Raw genomic sequence first — 18,910 nt, 5'->3', positions numbered from 1 at the left:
TTTTCTCGCTATAGCTCTATCTATAAAATTACTGTCAATTTTGATTTTTTTTTAGTTTTATCAACTTTTGCTCCCATTTTTAACGATGAACCCCTCAGTCTCCCTGCTTCTCAACTCCTTTTATTAATGTAGCTTTCGTTTCCTTATTCTTAGTCCCAAAATGTGTCACCTTGCCCTTCTCTACATTAAATGTTATCTGCCGTTAAATGCCCGATCTACTAACCTATCCCTGTCCACCTTCCCTTCCTCTTCATTTAAACATGTCCCTATTTTTATATTTACAATTTAGATATACCCCTATTCCCAAGTTCAGATCATTTATATTTATCTATATTGACAAGAGCAATGGCCCCAGCACGGATCCCTGTTTACATCCCTCCAGTTTGAACGTCATCACCCATTGACACTGCTCTGGGTACTGTGCTTTACCCAGCTTCCACTCCACCCTGCCAGATTCCCTTTAATACTGTGTCATTATTTTATCTGATTGTAATAATGAGTCTGTACAGGGAAATCCCAACCCTAAAAATCCAGCAGCTGTCAGCCCAACACAGTGATTTTTGGCATCAAAAAAAATCAAAGACTTGGCCAGGGTCCAATATTTATCTTGATTATGAGAGCGAGGTTTTGCGAGAGGCCAGTCCTCGAAGATGCAGAAAGAATAGTTGAGGATACTGTGAGAATAGTGAAGGGTGGACCCGCTGTGTATTGGCCATCTCAATGCCTGCCGTTCCTGCACACCGTGTGCTAACATTTCCTCATGGGCGGCTGGGCAGAACCAACAGCCAATCGGATCCCTGTTTTACACCCCGCAACATTCGCTTTCCCATTGACGGGGGAAGGAATCAGCAGACACTGCTCTCTGACTGGGCACATGGTGACACAGGGGGAGGGTGCGGAGATTTCAGGGGTAACCTGCACGGTCCTTTCAGGCGTAACTCTGGCCATGCCAACAGGGAAGTGAGGAAAGGGACAAGAAAGGGTGAGAAACACATCAGAATTGTCATGTATCTCACACTACTGTATATAACTGTCTCTTACCATGCTATACATGACTGTAACTAGATGTGACCTGTAACCACAAGCATACTTTACCACCAGGGGTGCACTTGCAGGTGACACTGCATACCTGTTCCACACAGGTATATAAAGGCAAGTCTCAGGCAAGTGTGGCACTTGAGAGCTGTGTAATAAAGGTGCAGGTCCAGTGTGACTTGACTTCAGAATGTGCCTCGTGTAAGTCTGTACTGCAGGGTCAGGACTTTACAGTGGCGACGAGTTACGGGATCACAGAATCCACAGAATGGCTACCAACAGCTCCAGCTACAATGCTGGAGACAATTGGGAGGACTTTATAGAAAGGCTCCAGCAAAGCTTTGTAACCAAAGACTGGTTGGGCGACGATACGGCAGACAAGAGAAGAGCCCATCTCTTGGCCAGCTGTGGCTCGAAAACATACGCCTTAATGAAGGACCTGCTGGCACCCGAGAAACCAGCAAGCAAGTCGTTTGAGGAGTTCAGCACACTGGTGAGAGACCACCTGAAGCCAGCGAGAAGCCTACACATGGCCAGACACAGGTTGTACAACTACAGACGCTGTGTGGGCCAGAGCATACCTGACTTTGTGGCGGAACTTCGGAGGCTGGCTAGTTTATGTGAGTTCTCCGATGAACTAAGGAGAGAAGTACTGAGAGACTTTTCTACTGAAGGAATAGGCCATGCAGGCATATTCCGAAAGCTTATAGAGACCAAGAACTTGACCCTAGAGGCAGCAGCACTGGTCGCACAGACATTCTTGGCAGGAAAAGAAGAAACGAGGTTGATCTATACTGCGGGTACGACAACTAACGAAACATCAGAACAAGGGGTTCACAGCGTGAAACGAGCCGCTACTCCTACACACAGACAAAGGCAGGAGCGCAGGCCTTCAACAGCAGGCAGTGGTGTCAGAAGCCATCAAGGACCACAGGAACGGCCGTTCACACCTCATCAACCCACAATGCGAGCAATCAACCACAGACTGAGAGAAGCTCAAGAGAGATCAGCCAGACGCAGCTCATCCTTCGGAAACAATGGAAGCGGTTTGTGCTGGAGATGTGGGGGAAGGCACTCAACAAGGGGGTGTCGATTTCAGCATGCTGTTTGCAGAAACTGCAACTATACAGGGCATCTGGCCCGCATGTACAGAAAAACAGCAGCTCGGCTGGTATATGAATTGGAAGATTCAGAAAGCGGACCAGAAAACGGTGGGAACAGTGCCCGGGACGCTGGGATACAGCGGGTCAACACGATCAATGTCCACTGTTCTTACAACAAGACGCCTCCAATAATAATGAGGGTCCTACTCAACGGGATACCTGTCAACATGGAACTGGACACGGGAGCTAGTCAATCTCTCATGAGCGTCCAACAATTTGAACAGCTGTGGCCGCACAAAAGCAACAGACCAAAACTCACAAAGATCGACACCAAACTAAGGACCTATACCAAAGAAATCATCCCAGTCCTTGGCAGCGCCATGCTCTCTGTCACACACAAAGGGACGGTGAACCAACTTCCCCTGTGGATTGTCCCTGGAGATCTCCCAGCACTGTTGGGGAGAAGCTGGCTGGCAAAACTAAATTGGAAATGGGATGATGTTCACACCATGTCGTCAGAGGAACGGACCTCCTGCTCAACAGTTCTAAGTCGTTTTGAACATCTTTTTCAGCCAGGTGTGGGCACCTTCAAAGGGACTAAAGTTAAAATCTACATCACACAGGATGCCAGACCGGTCCATCACAAGGCCAGAGCTGTGCCTTATGTTATGAGGGAAAAGATTGAATACGAACTGGACCGGCTTCTGCGGGAAGGCATTATCCCACCCGTGGAATTTAGCGACTGGGCAAGTCCCATTGTCCCCGTCATGAAGCCTGATGGATCCGTACGAATCTGTGGGGATTACAAGTCTACCATAAACAGAGTCTCCCGACAGGACCAATACCCGCTGCCCAGAGCGGAGGACCTATTTGCCACATTGGCTCGAGGAAAACTTTTCTCGAAACTAGATCTCACATCTGCGTATATGACGCAAGAACTGACCGAAGAGTCTAAGCTACTCACCACCATCAACACACATCGAGGCCTTTTATGTAAAATCGATGCCCATTCGGCATCAGGTCAGTAGCTGCTATATTCCAGCGCAACATGGAGAGTCTGCTCAAGTCCATCCCGGGGACGGTTGTGTTTCAAGATGACATACTCATCACGGGCAGGGACACCGTCTCCCATCTCCGCAATTTGGAGGAAGTACTAAGTCGATTGGATCGGGTAGGCCTAAGAGTTAAGAAATCCAAGTGTCTGTTTCTCGCGCCCGAGGTTGAATTTTTGGGCAGAAGGATTGCCGCTGATGGAATCCGCCCGACAGAATCCAAAACCGTCTGGCACCCAGGCCCCGGAATGTCTCGGAACTGCGCGCCTTTCTCGGGCTACTCAATTACTTTGGGAACTTTATGCAGAACTTGAGCACGCTGCTGGAGCCTCTCCATGTGCTACTCAGAAAGGGGTGCGATTCGTTTTGGGGGGACGCCCAAGAATGCGCCTTCAATAAGGCACGCAACCTTCTATGTTCCAACAGTGTTTTAGCCTAGTTCTTACATGTGATGCATCAGCATACAGGGTCGGGTGCATTTTACAGCATGTCAATGATGCGGGTAAATTACAACCCATTGTTTATGCCTCCAGGTCACTTTCGCGGGTGGAGCGCGGGTACGGTATGGTTGAGAAGGAGATGCTCGCGTGCGTGTATGGTGTCAAAAAGATGCACCGATATCTTTTCGGGGCCAAGTTCGCGTTAGAAACCGACCACAAACCCCTCACGTCTCTGCTATCCGAGTGCAAGGCAATAAATGCCAACGCCTCGGCGCGCATTCAACGGTGGGCACTCCTGCTGGCGTCTTACGACTACACAATAAGGCACAGACCAGGCACAGACAACTGTGCCGACGGGCTTAGCAGGCTACCCCTGGCAACCACGGAAGGGTCTGACGAACAGGAATGTGAGATAGTCATGGCAATCAATAGCTTTGAATCCACAGGATCGCCCATGACGGCTCGCCAAATCAGAACCTGGACGACCAGCGACCCCACATTATCCTTAGTGAAAAGATGTATTTTAACTGGTGACTGGGCAGAGGCTCGCGATGCCTGCCCCGAGGAGATCAAACCTTTCCATAGGCGCAAGCATAAACTCTCACTACAGGTAGGCGCATGCATAAACTCTCACTACAGGTAGACTGCCTGATGTGGGGCAGCCGAGTAGTTATGCCCTTGCGAGGCAGAGAGGCGTTTGTTCGGGAGCTCCACCGCGAGCACCCGGGGATCGTTCTCATGAATGCCATAGCCAGATCCCACGTCTGGTGGCCTGGCATTGACGCGGACTTGGAGCTCTGCGTCCGGCGGTGCACCATTTGTGCCCAAATCAGCAATGCCCCCAGGGAGGCCCCCACTAAGCCCCTGGCCCTGGCCCACCAAACCGTGGTCGCGGGTGCATGTAGACTATGCGGGCCCATTCATGGGCAAAATGTTCCTCGTAGTTGTCGATGCATTTTCAAAGTGGATCGAGTGCACCTTTTTAAACTCGAGCACCACCTCCACCACTGTGGAGAGCCTTTGAACCATGTTTGCAACGCACGGAATTCCTGACATATTGGTCAGTGATAATGGTCCGTGCTTCACCAGTGCAGAATTTCAAGATTTTATAGCTGTCCACGGCATAAATCATGTTAAGACGGCACCGTTCAAGCCGGCCTCCAACGGCCAGACGGAGCGAGCAGTGCAAATCGTTAAACAAGGCATGCTTAAAATCCAAGGTCCCACGCCTGTCGCGACTGCTGCTGGCATACAGATCTCGTCCGCATTCGTTGACTGGGGCTCCCCCCCATGCAACTATTGATGAAACGGACCTTAAAGGCTAGGCTCTCGTTAATCCTCCCAGAAATGCATGAAATTGTTGAGGCAAAGTGCCGGAAGCTAACTGAGTACTATGATCGAAATTCGAGGGGGAGGTGGAATGAGATAGGGGACAAAGTGTTTGTGCTAAACTATGGCAGGGTTCCCAAATGGCTTGCAGGGACAGTAACAGGCAAGGAAGGAAACAGGCTACTGGCTGTACAAATGGTCAATGGCCAAACCTGCCGGAGGCATGTAGACCAAGTAAAAAGTAGATTCACCAACAACACTGCAGAACCAGAGGCAGACTACAATGTGGAACTCACACCACACCTGGTGGACAGACAGAGGGAATGACCTGAGGAAAGGGCAGTCTCAACAGACAGCCCAGGCGAGATACCAGCAATCATACTGAATGAAACAGACAGCCCAGGCGAGATACCAACAATCACACCGAAAGAAAAACAGGCACCAAGGCAAACAACTGAACCACAACTAAGATGCTCCACGCGAGAGCGTAGACCACCTGAGAGATTGAATCTATAAAGACAATAAGACCTTGGGGGAGGGTGATGTCATGTATCTCACATTACTGTATATAACTATCTTACCATGCTATACATGACTGTAACTAGATACGACCTGTAACCACAAGCATACTTTACCACCAGGGGTGCACTTGCAGGAGACACTGCATACCTGTTCCACACAGGTATATAAAGGCAGGTCTCAGGCAAGTGTGGCACTTGAGAGCTGTGAAATAAAGGTGCAGGTCCAGAGTGACCTTGACTTCAACATGTGCCTCGTGTAAGTCTGTACTGCAGGGTCAGGACTTTACAGTTAATGAATTTGAATGAGAAGACAGCTGTTTAAAATGTGAATCTTGTGACCAGTGAGGCTGTATGTGGTGTAACTGAGAGCATAGAGTCAGAGTGGGATTTACCCTCAGTTAAGGTGGTCTGGGCTGAGCTCCACAGTAACACCACGAGAAACCATTGCTTGGCCAGCGTCTGATCTCTGCCACATGCTTTGCTGTAATCAGTCACCCTCAATAATCTGTTCCTTTCCTTGACAGTCTACAAAGCCCAGAGTCAGCATCCCGCTCTCTGCCATCGTGGAAGTCAGGACTACGATGCCTCTGGAAATGCCGGACAAAGACAACACCTTCGTGCTGAAGGTAAGCGTGGCACTTGGGGTGAAGGCTGATGGTGGGACTGAGCAGAGGCTTCTGGGCCCCTCTGGGTGGAACATCCTCTTCCACCCAGAGGACAGGAAGCCCTCGCACCGCGGTGATGAGCAATCACACCACGTAATGCCGTACAGCTTTAATTACTGCTCATTGCATAATTAGTGATTCCCCCTTGGCATTGCTCCTCAACTTTTTCTTCAATGTGAATTTACAACGTTGCGTGTTTTGGCATGTATATATTTATGTATTTCCTGCTTGTAAGACATTTAGTTCTATTATAATTTTATAGTTGATTGGCCTAGAAGTTCAATCATGGCTGGAATCCCCATGGGGTCGGTGGGAGCGGCGGGGGTGGGGGGGCAGATATCGGGCATTTATGACGCCATTTAAAGACAGCCAGCACCTCTTAAAGTGAAGGTGCATTCTGGCTGCACACACCAGGGAAACCGTTCTGAGTGAAGATATGGCTGAAGCAACTCATGAGAGGGCAGCCAGGTTCTCTAACGCTGCCTTAGAGGACCTTGTGCTGGCAGTGGAGAAAAGGAGGAATACCCTCTTCCACCCAAAGGACAGGAAGCCCTCCAGGTATCAACACAGGAGACAATGGGAAGAAATTGCAGAGCATATGAATGCCAGAAGCGTTGCTCCCAGGACATGGCTGTAATGCTGGAAGAAATGCAATAATCTAACTAGGTTTGTTAAGGTAAGAATACTGCTCTTTGCTCACAGTTGCACCACTTACAGCCTCACACAAGACCCATACCACTCAAAGGACTCCACTCCCCCTCTACCCTTCACTCTCCTGCAGTCACTGTACTACACATGGTGTCCCCTTCTCCTCACACTCACACACTCACCCCGCTTACTATAAGCCAATCCTTTCCCTTTCCTTTCATTTAAGCTGCTGAGAATGTGGGAGTGGAGGATGAGGACTTCAGGAAGTTGCATCATCACTCAATCTGACCCTCGCAAGCACCAGCTCAGAAACTGACACCACACAGACTTTAGAGGCCAGGTTTGAGGAGGGATTTACTGATTGTGACTCACCAGGCACGTGCTGAGGAGTTGGGGCAGGGTGACAGGTGCCAGCTCACCAGGAGGTGAGACCACAGACTAGTTCTGCTGCGGGAGACTCGGATGCTGAGTTTTAGCAGTGACCGAGAAGGCTGATACATCGGGAACTGCCGGGTGCTCTGGGCCGCCTACTGATGAGCTTGTGCACAATATCGCGGAGCATCAAGGAGTCCGGCTCCAACTGATCTCGAGGCTTGTGCAGAGCATGGACACGATTCTGTCCAATGTGTGCCAAGCTCCATTAACATGGGACTGACCCCCACCATCACGGACCTGTGCCGACACACTGACAACTTCCACGCAGCGCATGTAATGCTCACAATGTTTCTATTTTTTTAATTAAAACTCTGTGTCTGTGAGTGTATGTGTGAGGAAATGAGAAAATAGGAAACATTAGGAAAATAGGACAGTGAACCTATTATGTTCAGAATAAATCTGCTGGACTATATCTCTGTATTCAGACCCCAGAGTGGGGAAGCAGCATGGTGAATCACCTTTTATACCTGCTTGCCCCAGGGTGCACAGGTGACCTTTAGGTCTCCCACAGGTGTCCCCGCTAGAAGCAAATCTTACATTGTGGTAAGGTTTACATGCATGCATAACATCACTCCCCCCCAAAGTCTTATGTGCAAGTTATTTGTAATCTGGTGCCCTGTGTCACCGGGTCGATCGCCTGGGTTGAAGTCCTGACGTGATGGGTTCATCCTCGTGGGTTGATGGCGAAGTTGATCGTGTTAGTGGGTCGCTGGGGGCTAGGTCCTTTCACAGTGGTTCCTGGTTATCTGTTGTTCGCAGATTGGTCTTGTCCAAATGCTTTACTCATTTGCCCAGTACATGGTTTCACAAACGCTCCGTACCCCCCGTTGGCTAACGCGGTGCTAGCGGCCCAACTGGGGACCTGAACATGGTCTACATCACTTATTCTGATGTCACGTGGAGGGGCTGTGTGATCATGGTGCATTCTCTGCTGATGGCATACGGAAGGCTCGGTTCTGAGTGATTCTGTCTGGTGACTGCGTAGCACCCAGGATAGCCGGGTCTGTAGGGAGTCTACCATGACACGCGTGGTGCTAGGTTTAGTGATTTGGAAGCTGACCCTGAGGTCTGGCAAGCCCAGGGTGGCTGCAATGGCCTTGAGACTTTTGGTAGTGGCGGGAGGCCTAGTGATCCCCGTGGACTCTGGACCGTAGTATGGGGGCTCCTGACCACCGACTGTGTGTAGCTGCCCTGCCTTACTTTGCAACGTAGGATGGGTCTTTTGTCTCTGCGACAGATAGGTTGCCACATGCCGTCTAGCAGTTCACCTTTGGCAGGCGTTAATGTGGGATCCTGGCTGGCCCAGGTCCTAAGCTGGGGAGTTGTTATGGTTAACACCTCGCTTTCAAGCACTTCCACGACCGTGAGTGGGTCTGCAGGCTGTGCCATTTCCACCCCGGTGCTGGGCAACGGTAGCCAACTGAGGGCATTACTGCCGTTCTCAGTGCCTAGCTCATGGTGGAACATGTTACAGTGCATAGACAGTGTTAGGCCTTCTCGAAACAATGCATCGATAATGATGCCTCTGCTCTCCTAAGCTTGTGGGATGAGCAGCTTATCTGACTCGAGCACACATTGGGACACTCTTTGGTACGTCTCTTTGGTCCCCTGAACACAGGCTGCTGTTTTGTTTAACTTATTTGATAAATGTTCAATCGTTTGGGGCTCGCCCGCTACTTTTGCTTGCTGCACAACACTCCCGACCCTGTGCGGTAACATCTCACTTGCTACGAATACTTTGTTAAATACATATACAACCGTTTGGGGTTTGCCCGCTACTTTGGCTTGCTGTACAACACACCGACCCGGTGTGATAACACATCACTTGTTACAAATACTTTGTCAGGATCACATACAACCGGTTGGTGTTCGCCTGCTACTTTGGCTTGTTGTACGGTACCCCCAACTCCATACAATGGTACATCATTGGCCGCGAAAGACCACTCACATGGGTTACATAGTGCATACAATTTATTGGAGTGTTGTGGGTTCCTGGCCCTCACAGCGGCCACCACTTTACCTTTGCCCCAAACCCAATCATCTTCCTTGCTGGGCGACGTATTCCTCCATTCCATTGCGGCGACCTCCCGGGGTCTGGAAGCTCTCTCGTCCCATGGATTGGGTGCCCTCTCATCCGTATCCGTGATGCCGACTGCCGCGATCTTCCTCCCTAAGGATTTGACCTCTGGCGTCGGGAAGACGCCTTTGGATCATTTTGGCCGGAGTCCCACACCGCATGGTCGACCTGGAGTCTGTTCCATCGTCACGAAGAGGTCGTCGGCTTCGGGTGGTGGGTACCGCCCCTGTACCGCTGCTTGGTTGAACTTCACCTCCTCCTGGTTGTGATGAGCGGCCTGTGCCTCGGGGATCTGCAAATGGATCTGCACTTCGATGCCTGGTTCAGTTGAAGGTGGGGGTTTGCTCCCGCCTTTGAAAAGGGGAGACCTCGTTTGCTGGAGAAGGTACGCAGAGGTCTTCCCAATTCCATCGAATCTCTCCCATCCACCTCCTGCCAAGCACCGTTGGCCCATCATCTGAAACAATCCACAGTTGTAAATCGTGCTCCGCTCCCTCATGGAATACTCTTATGTCCGCACTACCAATAACTGGTATCAGTTCCTTGGTGTAGGTGCGCAGCTTTGCCTGAATTGGGACCAGCTTCAATCGCTGTGCTTCATTGCCCCACAGCCTCTCAAATGCCTTCTGGCTCATAACTGATTGACTCGCCCCCGTGTCCAGTTCCATGGAGACTGGAGTGCCGTTAAATTCAACTTTTAACATTATCGGAGGGCTTTTGGCGGTGAAGGTGTCTATCTCATATACTTCCTCTTCATCCTCAGGTTCAGTTGCCTCTCCTGCTCGTTCAGCGTGATCCTTGCTGGATCGGTCATCCTCTCCTGACTCTGCCACGTGATGAGTCAGAGATCGTTTGCACATTCGCTGGAGGTGCCCCATTGTTCCACAGCCCTTGCACACAGGACTGAATCGACATTGATGAGCTCCATGGCTGCCCCTGCAGCGCCAACATGGTGCTAATGGATATGCATTCACGCCCCATGGCGGGCTCTGAGTCACTCTAGGCCTAGGTCTGGCCTCTGCAATCAGTTGGGCCCTGCCCTGTGCCGTTCTGCTTGCTGCAAACATTGTTTTGTGCACGGTGTTTGTTGGTGAGCTTCGATTCTGTGAAGATATCTGTTCGTGTTATCGCTCGTGGATATGAAGCCTTGGGCTATCGGGATGACCTTGCTCAGATCTAGGGATTCGGCAGATAGCAGTTTGCGAAGGATGACCTCGTGGCCAATTCCAAGCACGAAAAAGTCCCGCAACATTTCCCCCAAGGATCCTGCAAATTCGCACTGCCCCGCAAGGCGTCTTAGGTCGGTGACAAAACTCGCCACGTTCTGGCCCTCGGAGTGACGGTGCGTATAAAATCGGTACCTGGCCATCAGGATGCTCTCCTTTGGCTTGAGGTGTTCCTTAGCCAGTGTACACAGCTCTGCGTAAGATTTGTTCGTTAGTTTGACCGGTGCCAGCAAATTTTTAAGGAGGCCATATACCGATGACCCACAACGTCCTGCGCCCTGAGGAGAATCGCCCTGCGCTTGATCTGTTTCAGCCATGTCCAATTCGTTGGCCACAAAGTACTGGTCGAGGCGCTCAACGAAGGCTTCCCAATCATCACCCTCGACAAATCTCTCAAGAATATCAACGGCAGCCATTGCCGCGTGAAAGTTCATGATCCGTTACTCGTCGCCAATTTGTTATGTTGAGAATAAATCCACAGGACTATATCGCAAGCTCAAACTGTTGGGACCTTAGTCTCTTTATTCAGACTCCAGAGTGAGGAAGCAGCATGGTGAATCACCTTTTATACCTGCTTGCCGCAGGGTGCACAGGTGACCCTTAGGTCTCCCACAGGTGTGCCCCCTAGTGGCAAGTCTTACATTTTGGTAAGGTTTACATGCATACATAACAGAACCAAAGGAGGTAATAGCAGAGATGATCAAAAACTTGGTTAAAGAGAAGTTTTTAAGGAATGTCTTAAAGGAGGAGAGGAGGTGGAGAGTTTTAGGATGGTAGGATGTAAATTCTTGGGACTTAGGCAACTGATAAAGAACAGAGAGAACTGAGTGTGTTGTAGAGCTGGAGGAGGTTACATAGATAGGTAGGGCCATGGATGGATTTGATCACAAGGATGAGAAGTTTAAATTTGCGGTATTGGGGGGACAGGAAATCGATGTAGGTTTAAGAGGACATTGTCTTTGCAGGCTAGGACATGGGTAGCAGAAGTTTGTGTGATCTGAGTTTATGGTGGGTGTAGGCTGGTCAGATGGCCCGGGAAAGGTAGGGAGATAATAGAGAACGATTAGGCAAAAGCACGAGTCATTAGGGAAAGGTTGGGAAGGGAACCACTTAGGGTCACATTTTCCCTCTAAACACAGCCTGCATCCATTAATGGCTTCTTTCTCCCCCTCACCACATCATGCAGAGAGTCAGGATAAATGGGTCCTTTTCCGGTTGGAAATCAGTGGTTAGTGGTGTGCCACAGGGATCGGTGCTGGGACCACAACTGTTTACAATATACATAGATGACCTAGAAGAGGGGACAGAGTGTAGTGCAACAAAATTTGCAGATGACACTAAGATTAGTGGGAAAGCGGGTTGTGTAGAGGACTCAGAGAGGCTGCAAGGAGATTTGGATAGGTTAAGCAAATGGGCTAAAGTTTGGCAGATGGAATACAATGTCGGAAAGTGTGAGGTCATCCACCTTGGGAAAAAAAACAGAAAAACAGAATGAGGAGAAATTACAACATGCTGTGGTGCAGAGGGACCTGGGGGTCCTTGTGCATGAATCCCAAAAGGTTAGTTTGCAGGTGCAGCAGGTAATCAGGAAGGTGAATGGAATGTTGGCCTTCATTGCGAGAGGGATGGAGTACAAAAGCAGGGAGGTCCTGCTGCAACTGTATAAGGTATTGGTAAGGCCGCACCTGGAGTACTGCGTGCAGTTTTGGTCACCTTACTTAAGGAAGGATATACTAGCTTTGGAAGGGGTACAGAGATGATTCACTAGGCTGATTCCAGAAATGAGGGGGTTACCTTATGATGATAGATTGAGTAGACTGGGTCTTTACTCGGAGTTCAGAAGGATGAGGGGTGATCTTATAGAAACATTTAAAATCATGAAAGGGATAGACAAGATAGAGGCAGAGAGGTTGTTTCATTGGTAGGGGAGACTAGAACTAGGGGGCACAGCCTCAAAATACGGAGGAGCCAATTTAAAACCGAGTTGAGAAAGAATTTCTTCTCCCAGAGGGTTGTGAATCTGTGGAATTCTCTGCCCAAGGAAGCAGTTGAGGCTAGCTCATTGAATGTTTTCAAGTCAAAGATAGATAGATTTTTAAGCAATAAGGGAATTAAGGGTTACGAGGAGAGGGCGGGTAAGTGGAGCTGAGTCCACGACCAGATCAGCCATGATCTTATTGAATGGCGGAGCAGGCTCGAGGGGCTAGATGGCCTACTCCTGTTCCTAATTCTTATGTTCTTATGTTCTTATGTTCTTATGCCACCCACTACTCTGAGCCAAATGGCTATAAGAAAAGAAAAAGAGAGAAATGTGAAGGAGAGAGAAACAGCCGGGAAGAGGACAAAAGAGACAGAAGCAAAAGAAGAGGGACAGAGAGAATTAGCAATGTGGAGACAGTAAGAGAGCGCGGCGGGGGTTAACTTCAGTCCCCCCCCTCAGAGTTATTAATGGTGTGGTCAGAGAAGCCCCAGACAGTGGGCACCATGGAGTGGGGCAGCAGGTGGGGGTGGGACCCTCCAGTATGGGCCATGTGTGAGCTTGGGTACAGGTAAGTCCAGAGGCTGTTGATGGAGGGGTCGGTGTCTGCAGAAGGGGCCTCGGAGGAATGATCACGCAGTTGGGAGGGAGGGTGGTCAGAGGTTTGGGGTCTTGGGATTGGGAGTGACTACGATTGGGATGGAGATGGTAAGTACATGCTTTTGTTTATTTATGGGATGTTTAGGTTTGGTTTCCCTGAGTGTGATCGGGGCAAACCAAAGTTGCAGTGGGGAGCTGCAGCAGGCGTTAGGATCTTTATTTGAATATGTAAAGGGATTAATGCCTGATCCAGGTGTGGGTAAAGGACACCTCTTGTTTGCCCTTACCCAATATGGCAGCCGGCGCAATCGGAGGTGTGCACGCGCTTCCTGCCCGCCATTACAGGACCTAAGGAGGCTGCGAAGTGCCTGAAAATGGGCGATAATCAAATTAAAACCCTCTGTGTGTAATGCCAAGGGAACAATAATGTACTATAAATCTTGTGTTTGCAATCACTTCTTGGCTGCAAAACTTTACTCTGTTATCATGTTTTATCAAGCTTTTGTGTCCCTTGTTCCCATTCTAAAACCTGTGGCTGTAATTACAGCCTCCCACCAGTGGTGCTGCTGCAGTGCCTCAGTCTAGCATCTCACCACACTGCAGAGAAACTCCCGTGCTCCAAGCAACTCTACTCTGCTACACATGTTACTATTATACAATAAATGATATAAAATTAAAGTACTGTATATAAAAAACACAATGTATGACTTTAAAATGAGGAGATGTGCAGGTCCAATCGCCCCACTTTACTCCTCCTGAGTAACACCACGGAGATTGACTGGTAATAAATTGATATTTGATGCAGCTTCCTCGGGGCATCCTAGAGCAGGGTAACTGCCCTCAGCTCTCTTTGTGATTTATAATGGGATCGCTTTTCCATGACCTTAAAAGTCTCCTTCAGGAGTTGGGGGTAATATATTAGCATCGATTGAGGATTTGTTAACAGGCAGGAAACAGAAAGTAGGAATAAATGTGTAATTTTCAGGTTGGCAGGCTGTGACTAGAGGATCAGTGCTGGGGACTCAGCTATTTACAGTCTGTATAATGACTTTGATGAAGGGACCGAGTGCAGTGTATCCAAGTTTGCTGCTGATACAAAGCTAGGTGGGAAAGCAAGCTGTGAGGAGGACACACAGCCTGCAAAGGGATTTGGACAGGTTCAGTGAGTGGGCAATAAGGTGGTGGGTGGAGTATAATGTGGGGAAATGTGAGGTTATTCACTTTGATAGGAAGAATAGAAAAACAGAATATTTTTAAAATACTATTAAATGTTGATGTTCGGAGAGATTTAGGTGTCCTCATATAGGAAACACAGAAAGCTAGCATGCAGGTACAGCAAGCAATTAGGAAGGCAAATGGTATGTTGGCCTTTATTGCACGGGGGTTGGAGTACAAGAGTAAGGAAGTCTTACTACAATTGTACAGGGCCTTGGTGAGACCACACCTCGAGTACTGTGCGCAGTTTTGGTCCCCTTATCTTAGAGACAGTTCAACAAAGGTTCACTGGATTGATTCCTGGGATGAGGGGGCTGTCCTATGAGGAGAGATTGAGTAGATTAGGCCGATACTTTCTGGAGTTTAGAAGAATGAGAGGTGATCTCATTGAAACATACAAGATTCTGAAGGGGATTGACAGGGTAGATGCTGAGAGATTGTTTCCCCCGGGCTGGAGAGTCTAGAACTAGGGGTCACAGTCTCAGGATAAGGGGTCGGCCATTTAGGACTGAGATGAGGAGAAACGTCTTCACGCAGAGGGTGGTAAATCTTTGGAATTCTCTGCCCCAGAGGGCTGTGGATGCTCAGCTGTTGAGTATATTGAAGGCTGAGATCGATAGATTTTTGGAGTCAAGGGGGATCGAGGGATATGGAGATCAGGCAGGAAAGTGGAGTTGAGGTCAAAGATCAGCCATGATCTTATTGAATGGCGGAGCAGGCTCGAAGAGTCATATGTCTGACTCCTGCTCCTACTTCTTATGTTCTTATGTTCAGTGTGTGGACAGATACCTGACACATGCACTCAATCAGAGGGCTCTCCTTAGGTTGCAGTTTCTGAGAATCGTGCATCTGGCATCAGCCCAATTCCTTTTTATTTCTACTTTTATTTGAGCCCACTTGGACAGTTTAGGCAGAGACACGACGCAATGCTGAGAGTGAGTTCCTTCAAATTCATCCATGCAGCATGGATGCCACATTGCCACTTCTGGACCATGTCAATACAATGCTGGCTTTTTCCGTTAAATAATCATCCTTGCTCAGTACTGGCAGAACCAGTGGCGGCATCATGACCTCCTGTAAACATTTTGCGATCTGCTAACTCGGCTTTGAGTGACTACTCCATTTTGCTCCCAGGATCCACCTGCCTTTGGCCTCCAGGTTGAGCCCAGTGTGGCTCCCCCCTCGACCCCACACTGTGTACCCCGGCGTTCTCCCCTCCCCCCTCGCCCCCACACTGTGTACTCCAGCATTCCCCGTTCCCCTCTCTGCCCCCACACTGTGTACCCTGACTTTCTCCCCTCCCCTATCGCCCCCACACTGTGTATCCTGACGTTCTCCCCTCCCCCCTCAGCCCCACACTGTGTACCCTGACGTTCTCCCCTCCCCCCTCAGTCCCACACAGTGTACCCCGGCGTTCTCCCCTCCCCCCTCAGTCCCACACTGTGTACCCCGGCGTTCCCCGTTCCCCCTCACCCCCACACTGTGTACCCCGGCGTTCCACCCTCCCCCCTCGCCCCCATACTGTGTACCCCGGCGTTCTCCCCTCCCCCCTCAGCCCCACACTGTGTACCCCGGCGTTCTCCCCTCCCCCCTCAGCCCCACACTGTGTACCCCGGCATTCTCCCCTTCCCCCTCACCCCCACACTGTGTACCCCGGCGTTCTCCCCTCCCCCCTCAGCCCCACACTGTGTACCCCGGCGTTCCCCATTCCCCCTCAGCCCCACACTGTGTACCCCGGCGTTTCCCCTCCCCCCTCAGCCCCACACTGTGTACCCCGGCGTTCTCCCCTCCCCCCTCAGTCCCACACTGTGTACCCCGGCGTTCTCCCCTCCCCCCTCACCCCCACATTGTGTACCCCGGCGTTCTCCCCTCCCCCCTCAGCCCCACACTGTGTACCCCGGCGTTCTCCCCTCCCCCCTCAGCCCCACACTGTGTACCCCGGCGTTCCCCGTTCCCCCTCAGCCCCCACACTGTGTACCCCGGCGTTCTCCCCTCCCCCCTCAGTCCCACACTGTGTACCCCGGCGTTCTCCGTTCCCCCTCAGCCCCCACACTGTGTACCCCGGCGTTCCCCGTTTCCCCCTCAGTCCCACACTGTGTACCCCGGCGTTCTCCCCTCCCCCTCGCCCCCACACTATGTACCCCGGCGTTCCCCGTTCCCCCTCACCCCCACACAGTGTACCCCGGCGTTCCCCGTTTCCCCCTCAGCCCCCACACTGTGTACCCCGGCGTTCTCCCCTCCCCCCTCGCCCCCACACTGTGTACCCCGGCGTTCTCCCCTCCCCCCTCGCCCCCACACTATGTACCCCGGCGTTCCCCGTTCCCCCTCACCCCCACACAGTGTACCCCGGCGTTCCCCGTTCCCCCTCAGCCCCCACACTGTGTACCCCGGCGTTCCCCGTTTCCCCCTCAGCCCCCACACTGTGTACCCCGGCGTTCTCCCCTCCCCCCTCGCCCCCACACTGTGTACCCCGGCGTTCCCCCCTCCTCCCTCACCCCCACACAGTGTACCCCGGCGTTCCCCCCTCCTCCCTCACCCCCACACAGTGTACCCCGGTGTTCCCCGTTCCCCCTCAGCCCCCACACTGTGTACCCCGGCGTTCCCCCCTCCCCCCTCGCCCCCACACTGTGTACCCCGGCGTTCTCCCCTCCCCCCTCGCCCCCACACTATGTACCCCGGCGTTCCCCGTTCCCCCTCACCCCCACACAGTGTACCCCGGCGTTCCCTGTTCCCCCTCAGCCCCCACACTGTGTACCCCGGCGTTCCCCCTCCCCCCTCACCCCCACACTGTGTACCTCGGCGTTCCCCGTTCCCCCTCAGCCCCCACACTGTGTACCCCGGTGTTCCCCGTTCCCCCCCTCAGTTCCACACTGTGTACCCCGGCGTTCTCCCCTCCCCTATCGCCCCCACACTGTGTATCCTGACGTTCTCCCCTCCCCCCTCAGCCCCACACTGTGTACCCTGACGTTCTCCCCTCCCCCCTCAGTCCCACACAGTGTACCCCGGCGTTCTCCCCTCCCCCCTCAGTCCCACACTGTGTACCCCGGCGTTCCCTGTTCCCCCTCACCCCCACACTGTGTACCCCGGCGTTCCACCCTCCCCCCTCGCCCCCATACTGTGTACCCCGGCGTTCTCCCCTCCCCCCTCAGCCCCACACTGTGTACCCCGGCGTTCTCCCCTCCCCCCTCAGCCCCACACTGTGTACCCCGGCATTCTCCCCTCCCCCCTCACCCCCACACTGTGTACCCCGGCGTTCTCCCCTCCCCCCTCAGCCCCACACTGTGTACCCCGGCGTTCCCCATTCCCCCTCAGCCCCACACTGTGTACCCCGGCGTTTCCCCTCCCCCCTCAGCCCCACACTGTGTACCCCGGCGTTCTCCCCTCCCCCCTCAGTCCCACACTGTGTACCCCGGCGTTCTCCCCTCCCCCCTCAGCCCCACACTGTGTACCCCGGCGTTCCCCGTTCCCCCTCAGCCCCCACACTGTGTACCCCGGCGTTCTCCCCTCCCCCCTCAGTCCCACACTGTGTACCCCGGCGTTCTCCGTTCCCCCTCAGCCCCCACACTGTGTACCCCGGCGTTCCCCGTTTCCCCCTCAGTCCCACACTGTGTACCCCGGCGTTCTCCCCTCCCCCTCGCCCCCACACTATGTAACCCGGCGTTCCCCGTTCCCCCTCACCCCCACACAGTGTACCCCGGCGTTCCCCGTTTCCCCCTCAGCCCCCACACTGTGTACCCCGGCGTTCTCCCCTCCCCCCTCGCCCCCACACTGTGTACCCCGGCGTTCCCCCCTCCTCCCTCACCCCCACACAGTGTACCCCGGCGTTCCCCCCTCCTCCCTCACCCCCACACAGTGTACCCCGGTGTTCCCCGTTCCCCCTCAGCCCCCACACTGTGTACCCCGGCGTTCCCCCCTCCCCCCTCACCCCCACACAGTGTACCCTGGTGTTCCCCGTTCCCCCTCAGCCCCCACACTGTGTACCCCGGCGTTCTCCCCTCCCCCCTCGCCCCCACACAGTGTACCCCGGTGTTCCCCGTTCCCCCTCAGCCCCCACACTGTGTACCCCGGCGTTCTCCCCTCCCCCCTCGCCCCCACACTATGTACCCCGGCGTTCCCCGTTCCCCCTCACCCCCACACAGTGTACCCTGGCGTTCCCCGTTCCCCCTCAGCCCCCACACTGTGTACCCCGGCGTTCCCCGTTTCCCCCTCAGCCCCCACACTGTGTACCCCGGCGTTCTCCCCTCCCCCCTCGCCCCCACACTGTGTACCCCGGCGTTCCCCCCTCCTCCCTCACCCCCACACAGTGTACCCCGGCGTTCCCCCTCCTCCCTCACCCCCACACAGTGTACCCCGGTGTTCCCCGTTCCCCCTCAGCCCCCACACTGTGTACCCCAGCGTTCCCCCCTCCCCCCTCGCCCCCACACTGTGTACCCCGGCGTTCTCCCCTCCCCCCTCGCCCCCACACTATGTACCCCGGCGTTCCCCGTTCCCCCTCACCCCCACACAGTGTACCCCGGCGTTCCCCGTTCCCCCTCAGCCCCCACACTGTGTACCCCGGCGTTCCCCCTCCCCCCTCACCCCCACAC

At 52.8% G+C, this 18,910-nt stretch overlaps 1 protein-coding gene across 1 annotated transcript in view; it reads left to right on the top strand.

Annotated features, from left to right (window-relative positions):
• LOC139227066 (SH2B adapter protein 2) overlaps positions 1-18,910 on the top strand; it is a 123,953-nt gene that overhangs the window by 28,581 nt on the left and 76,462 nt on the right. The window contains exon 2 of the mRNA XM_070858140.1: positions 6,005-6,106. Within this exon, the coding sequence (XP_070714241.1) occupies positions 6,005-6,106 (102 nt within the window). The remainder of the gene's footprint in view (positions 1-6,004; positions 6,107-18,910) is intronic.

Source organism: Pristiophorus japonicus, chromosome 16 (assembly GCF_044704955.1).
Source record: "Pristiophorus japonicus isolate sPriJap1 chromosome 16, sPriJap1.hap1, whole genome shotgun sequence".
Lineage (NCBI taxonomy): Eukaryota > Metazoa > Chordata > Chondrichthyes > Pristiophoridae > Pristiophorus > Pristiophorus japonicus.
The sequence above is the reverse complement of the archived record's forward strand: the minus strand, read 5'-3'. Positions and strand labels throughout refer to the sequence as shown.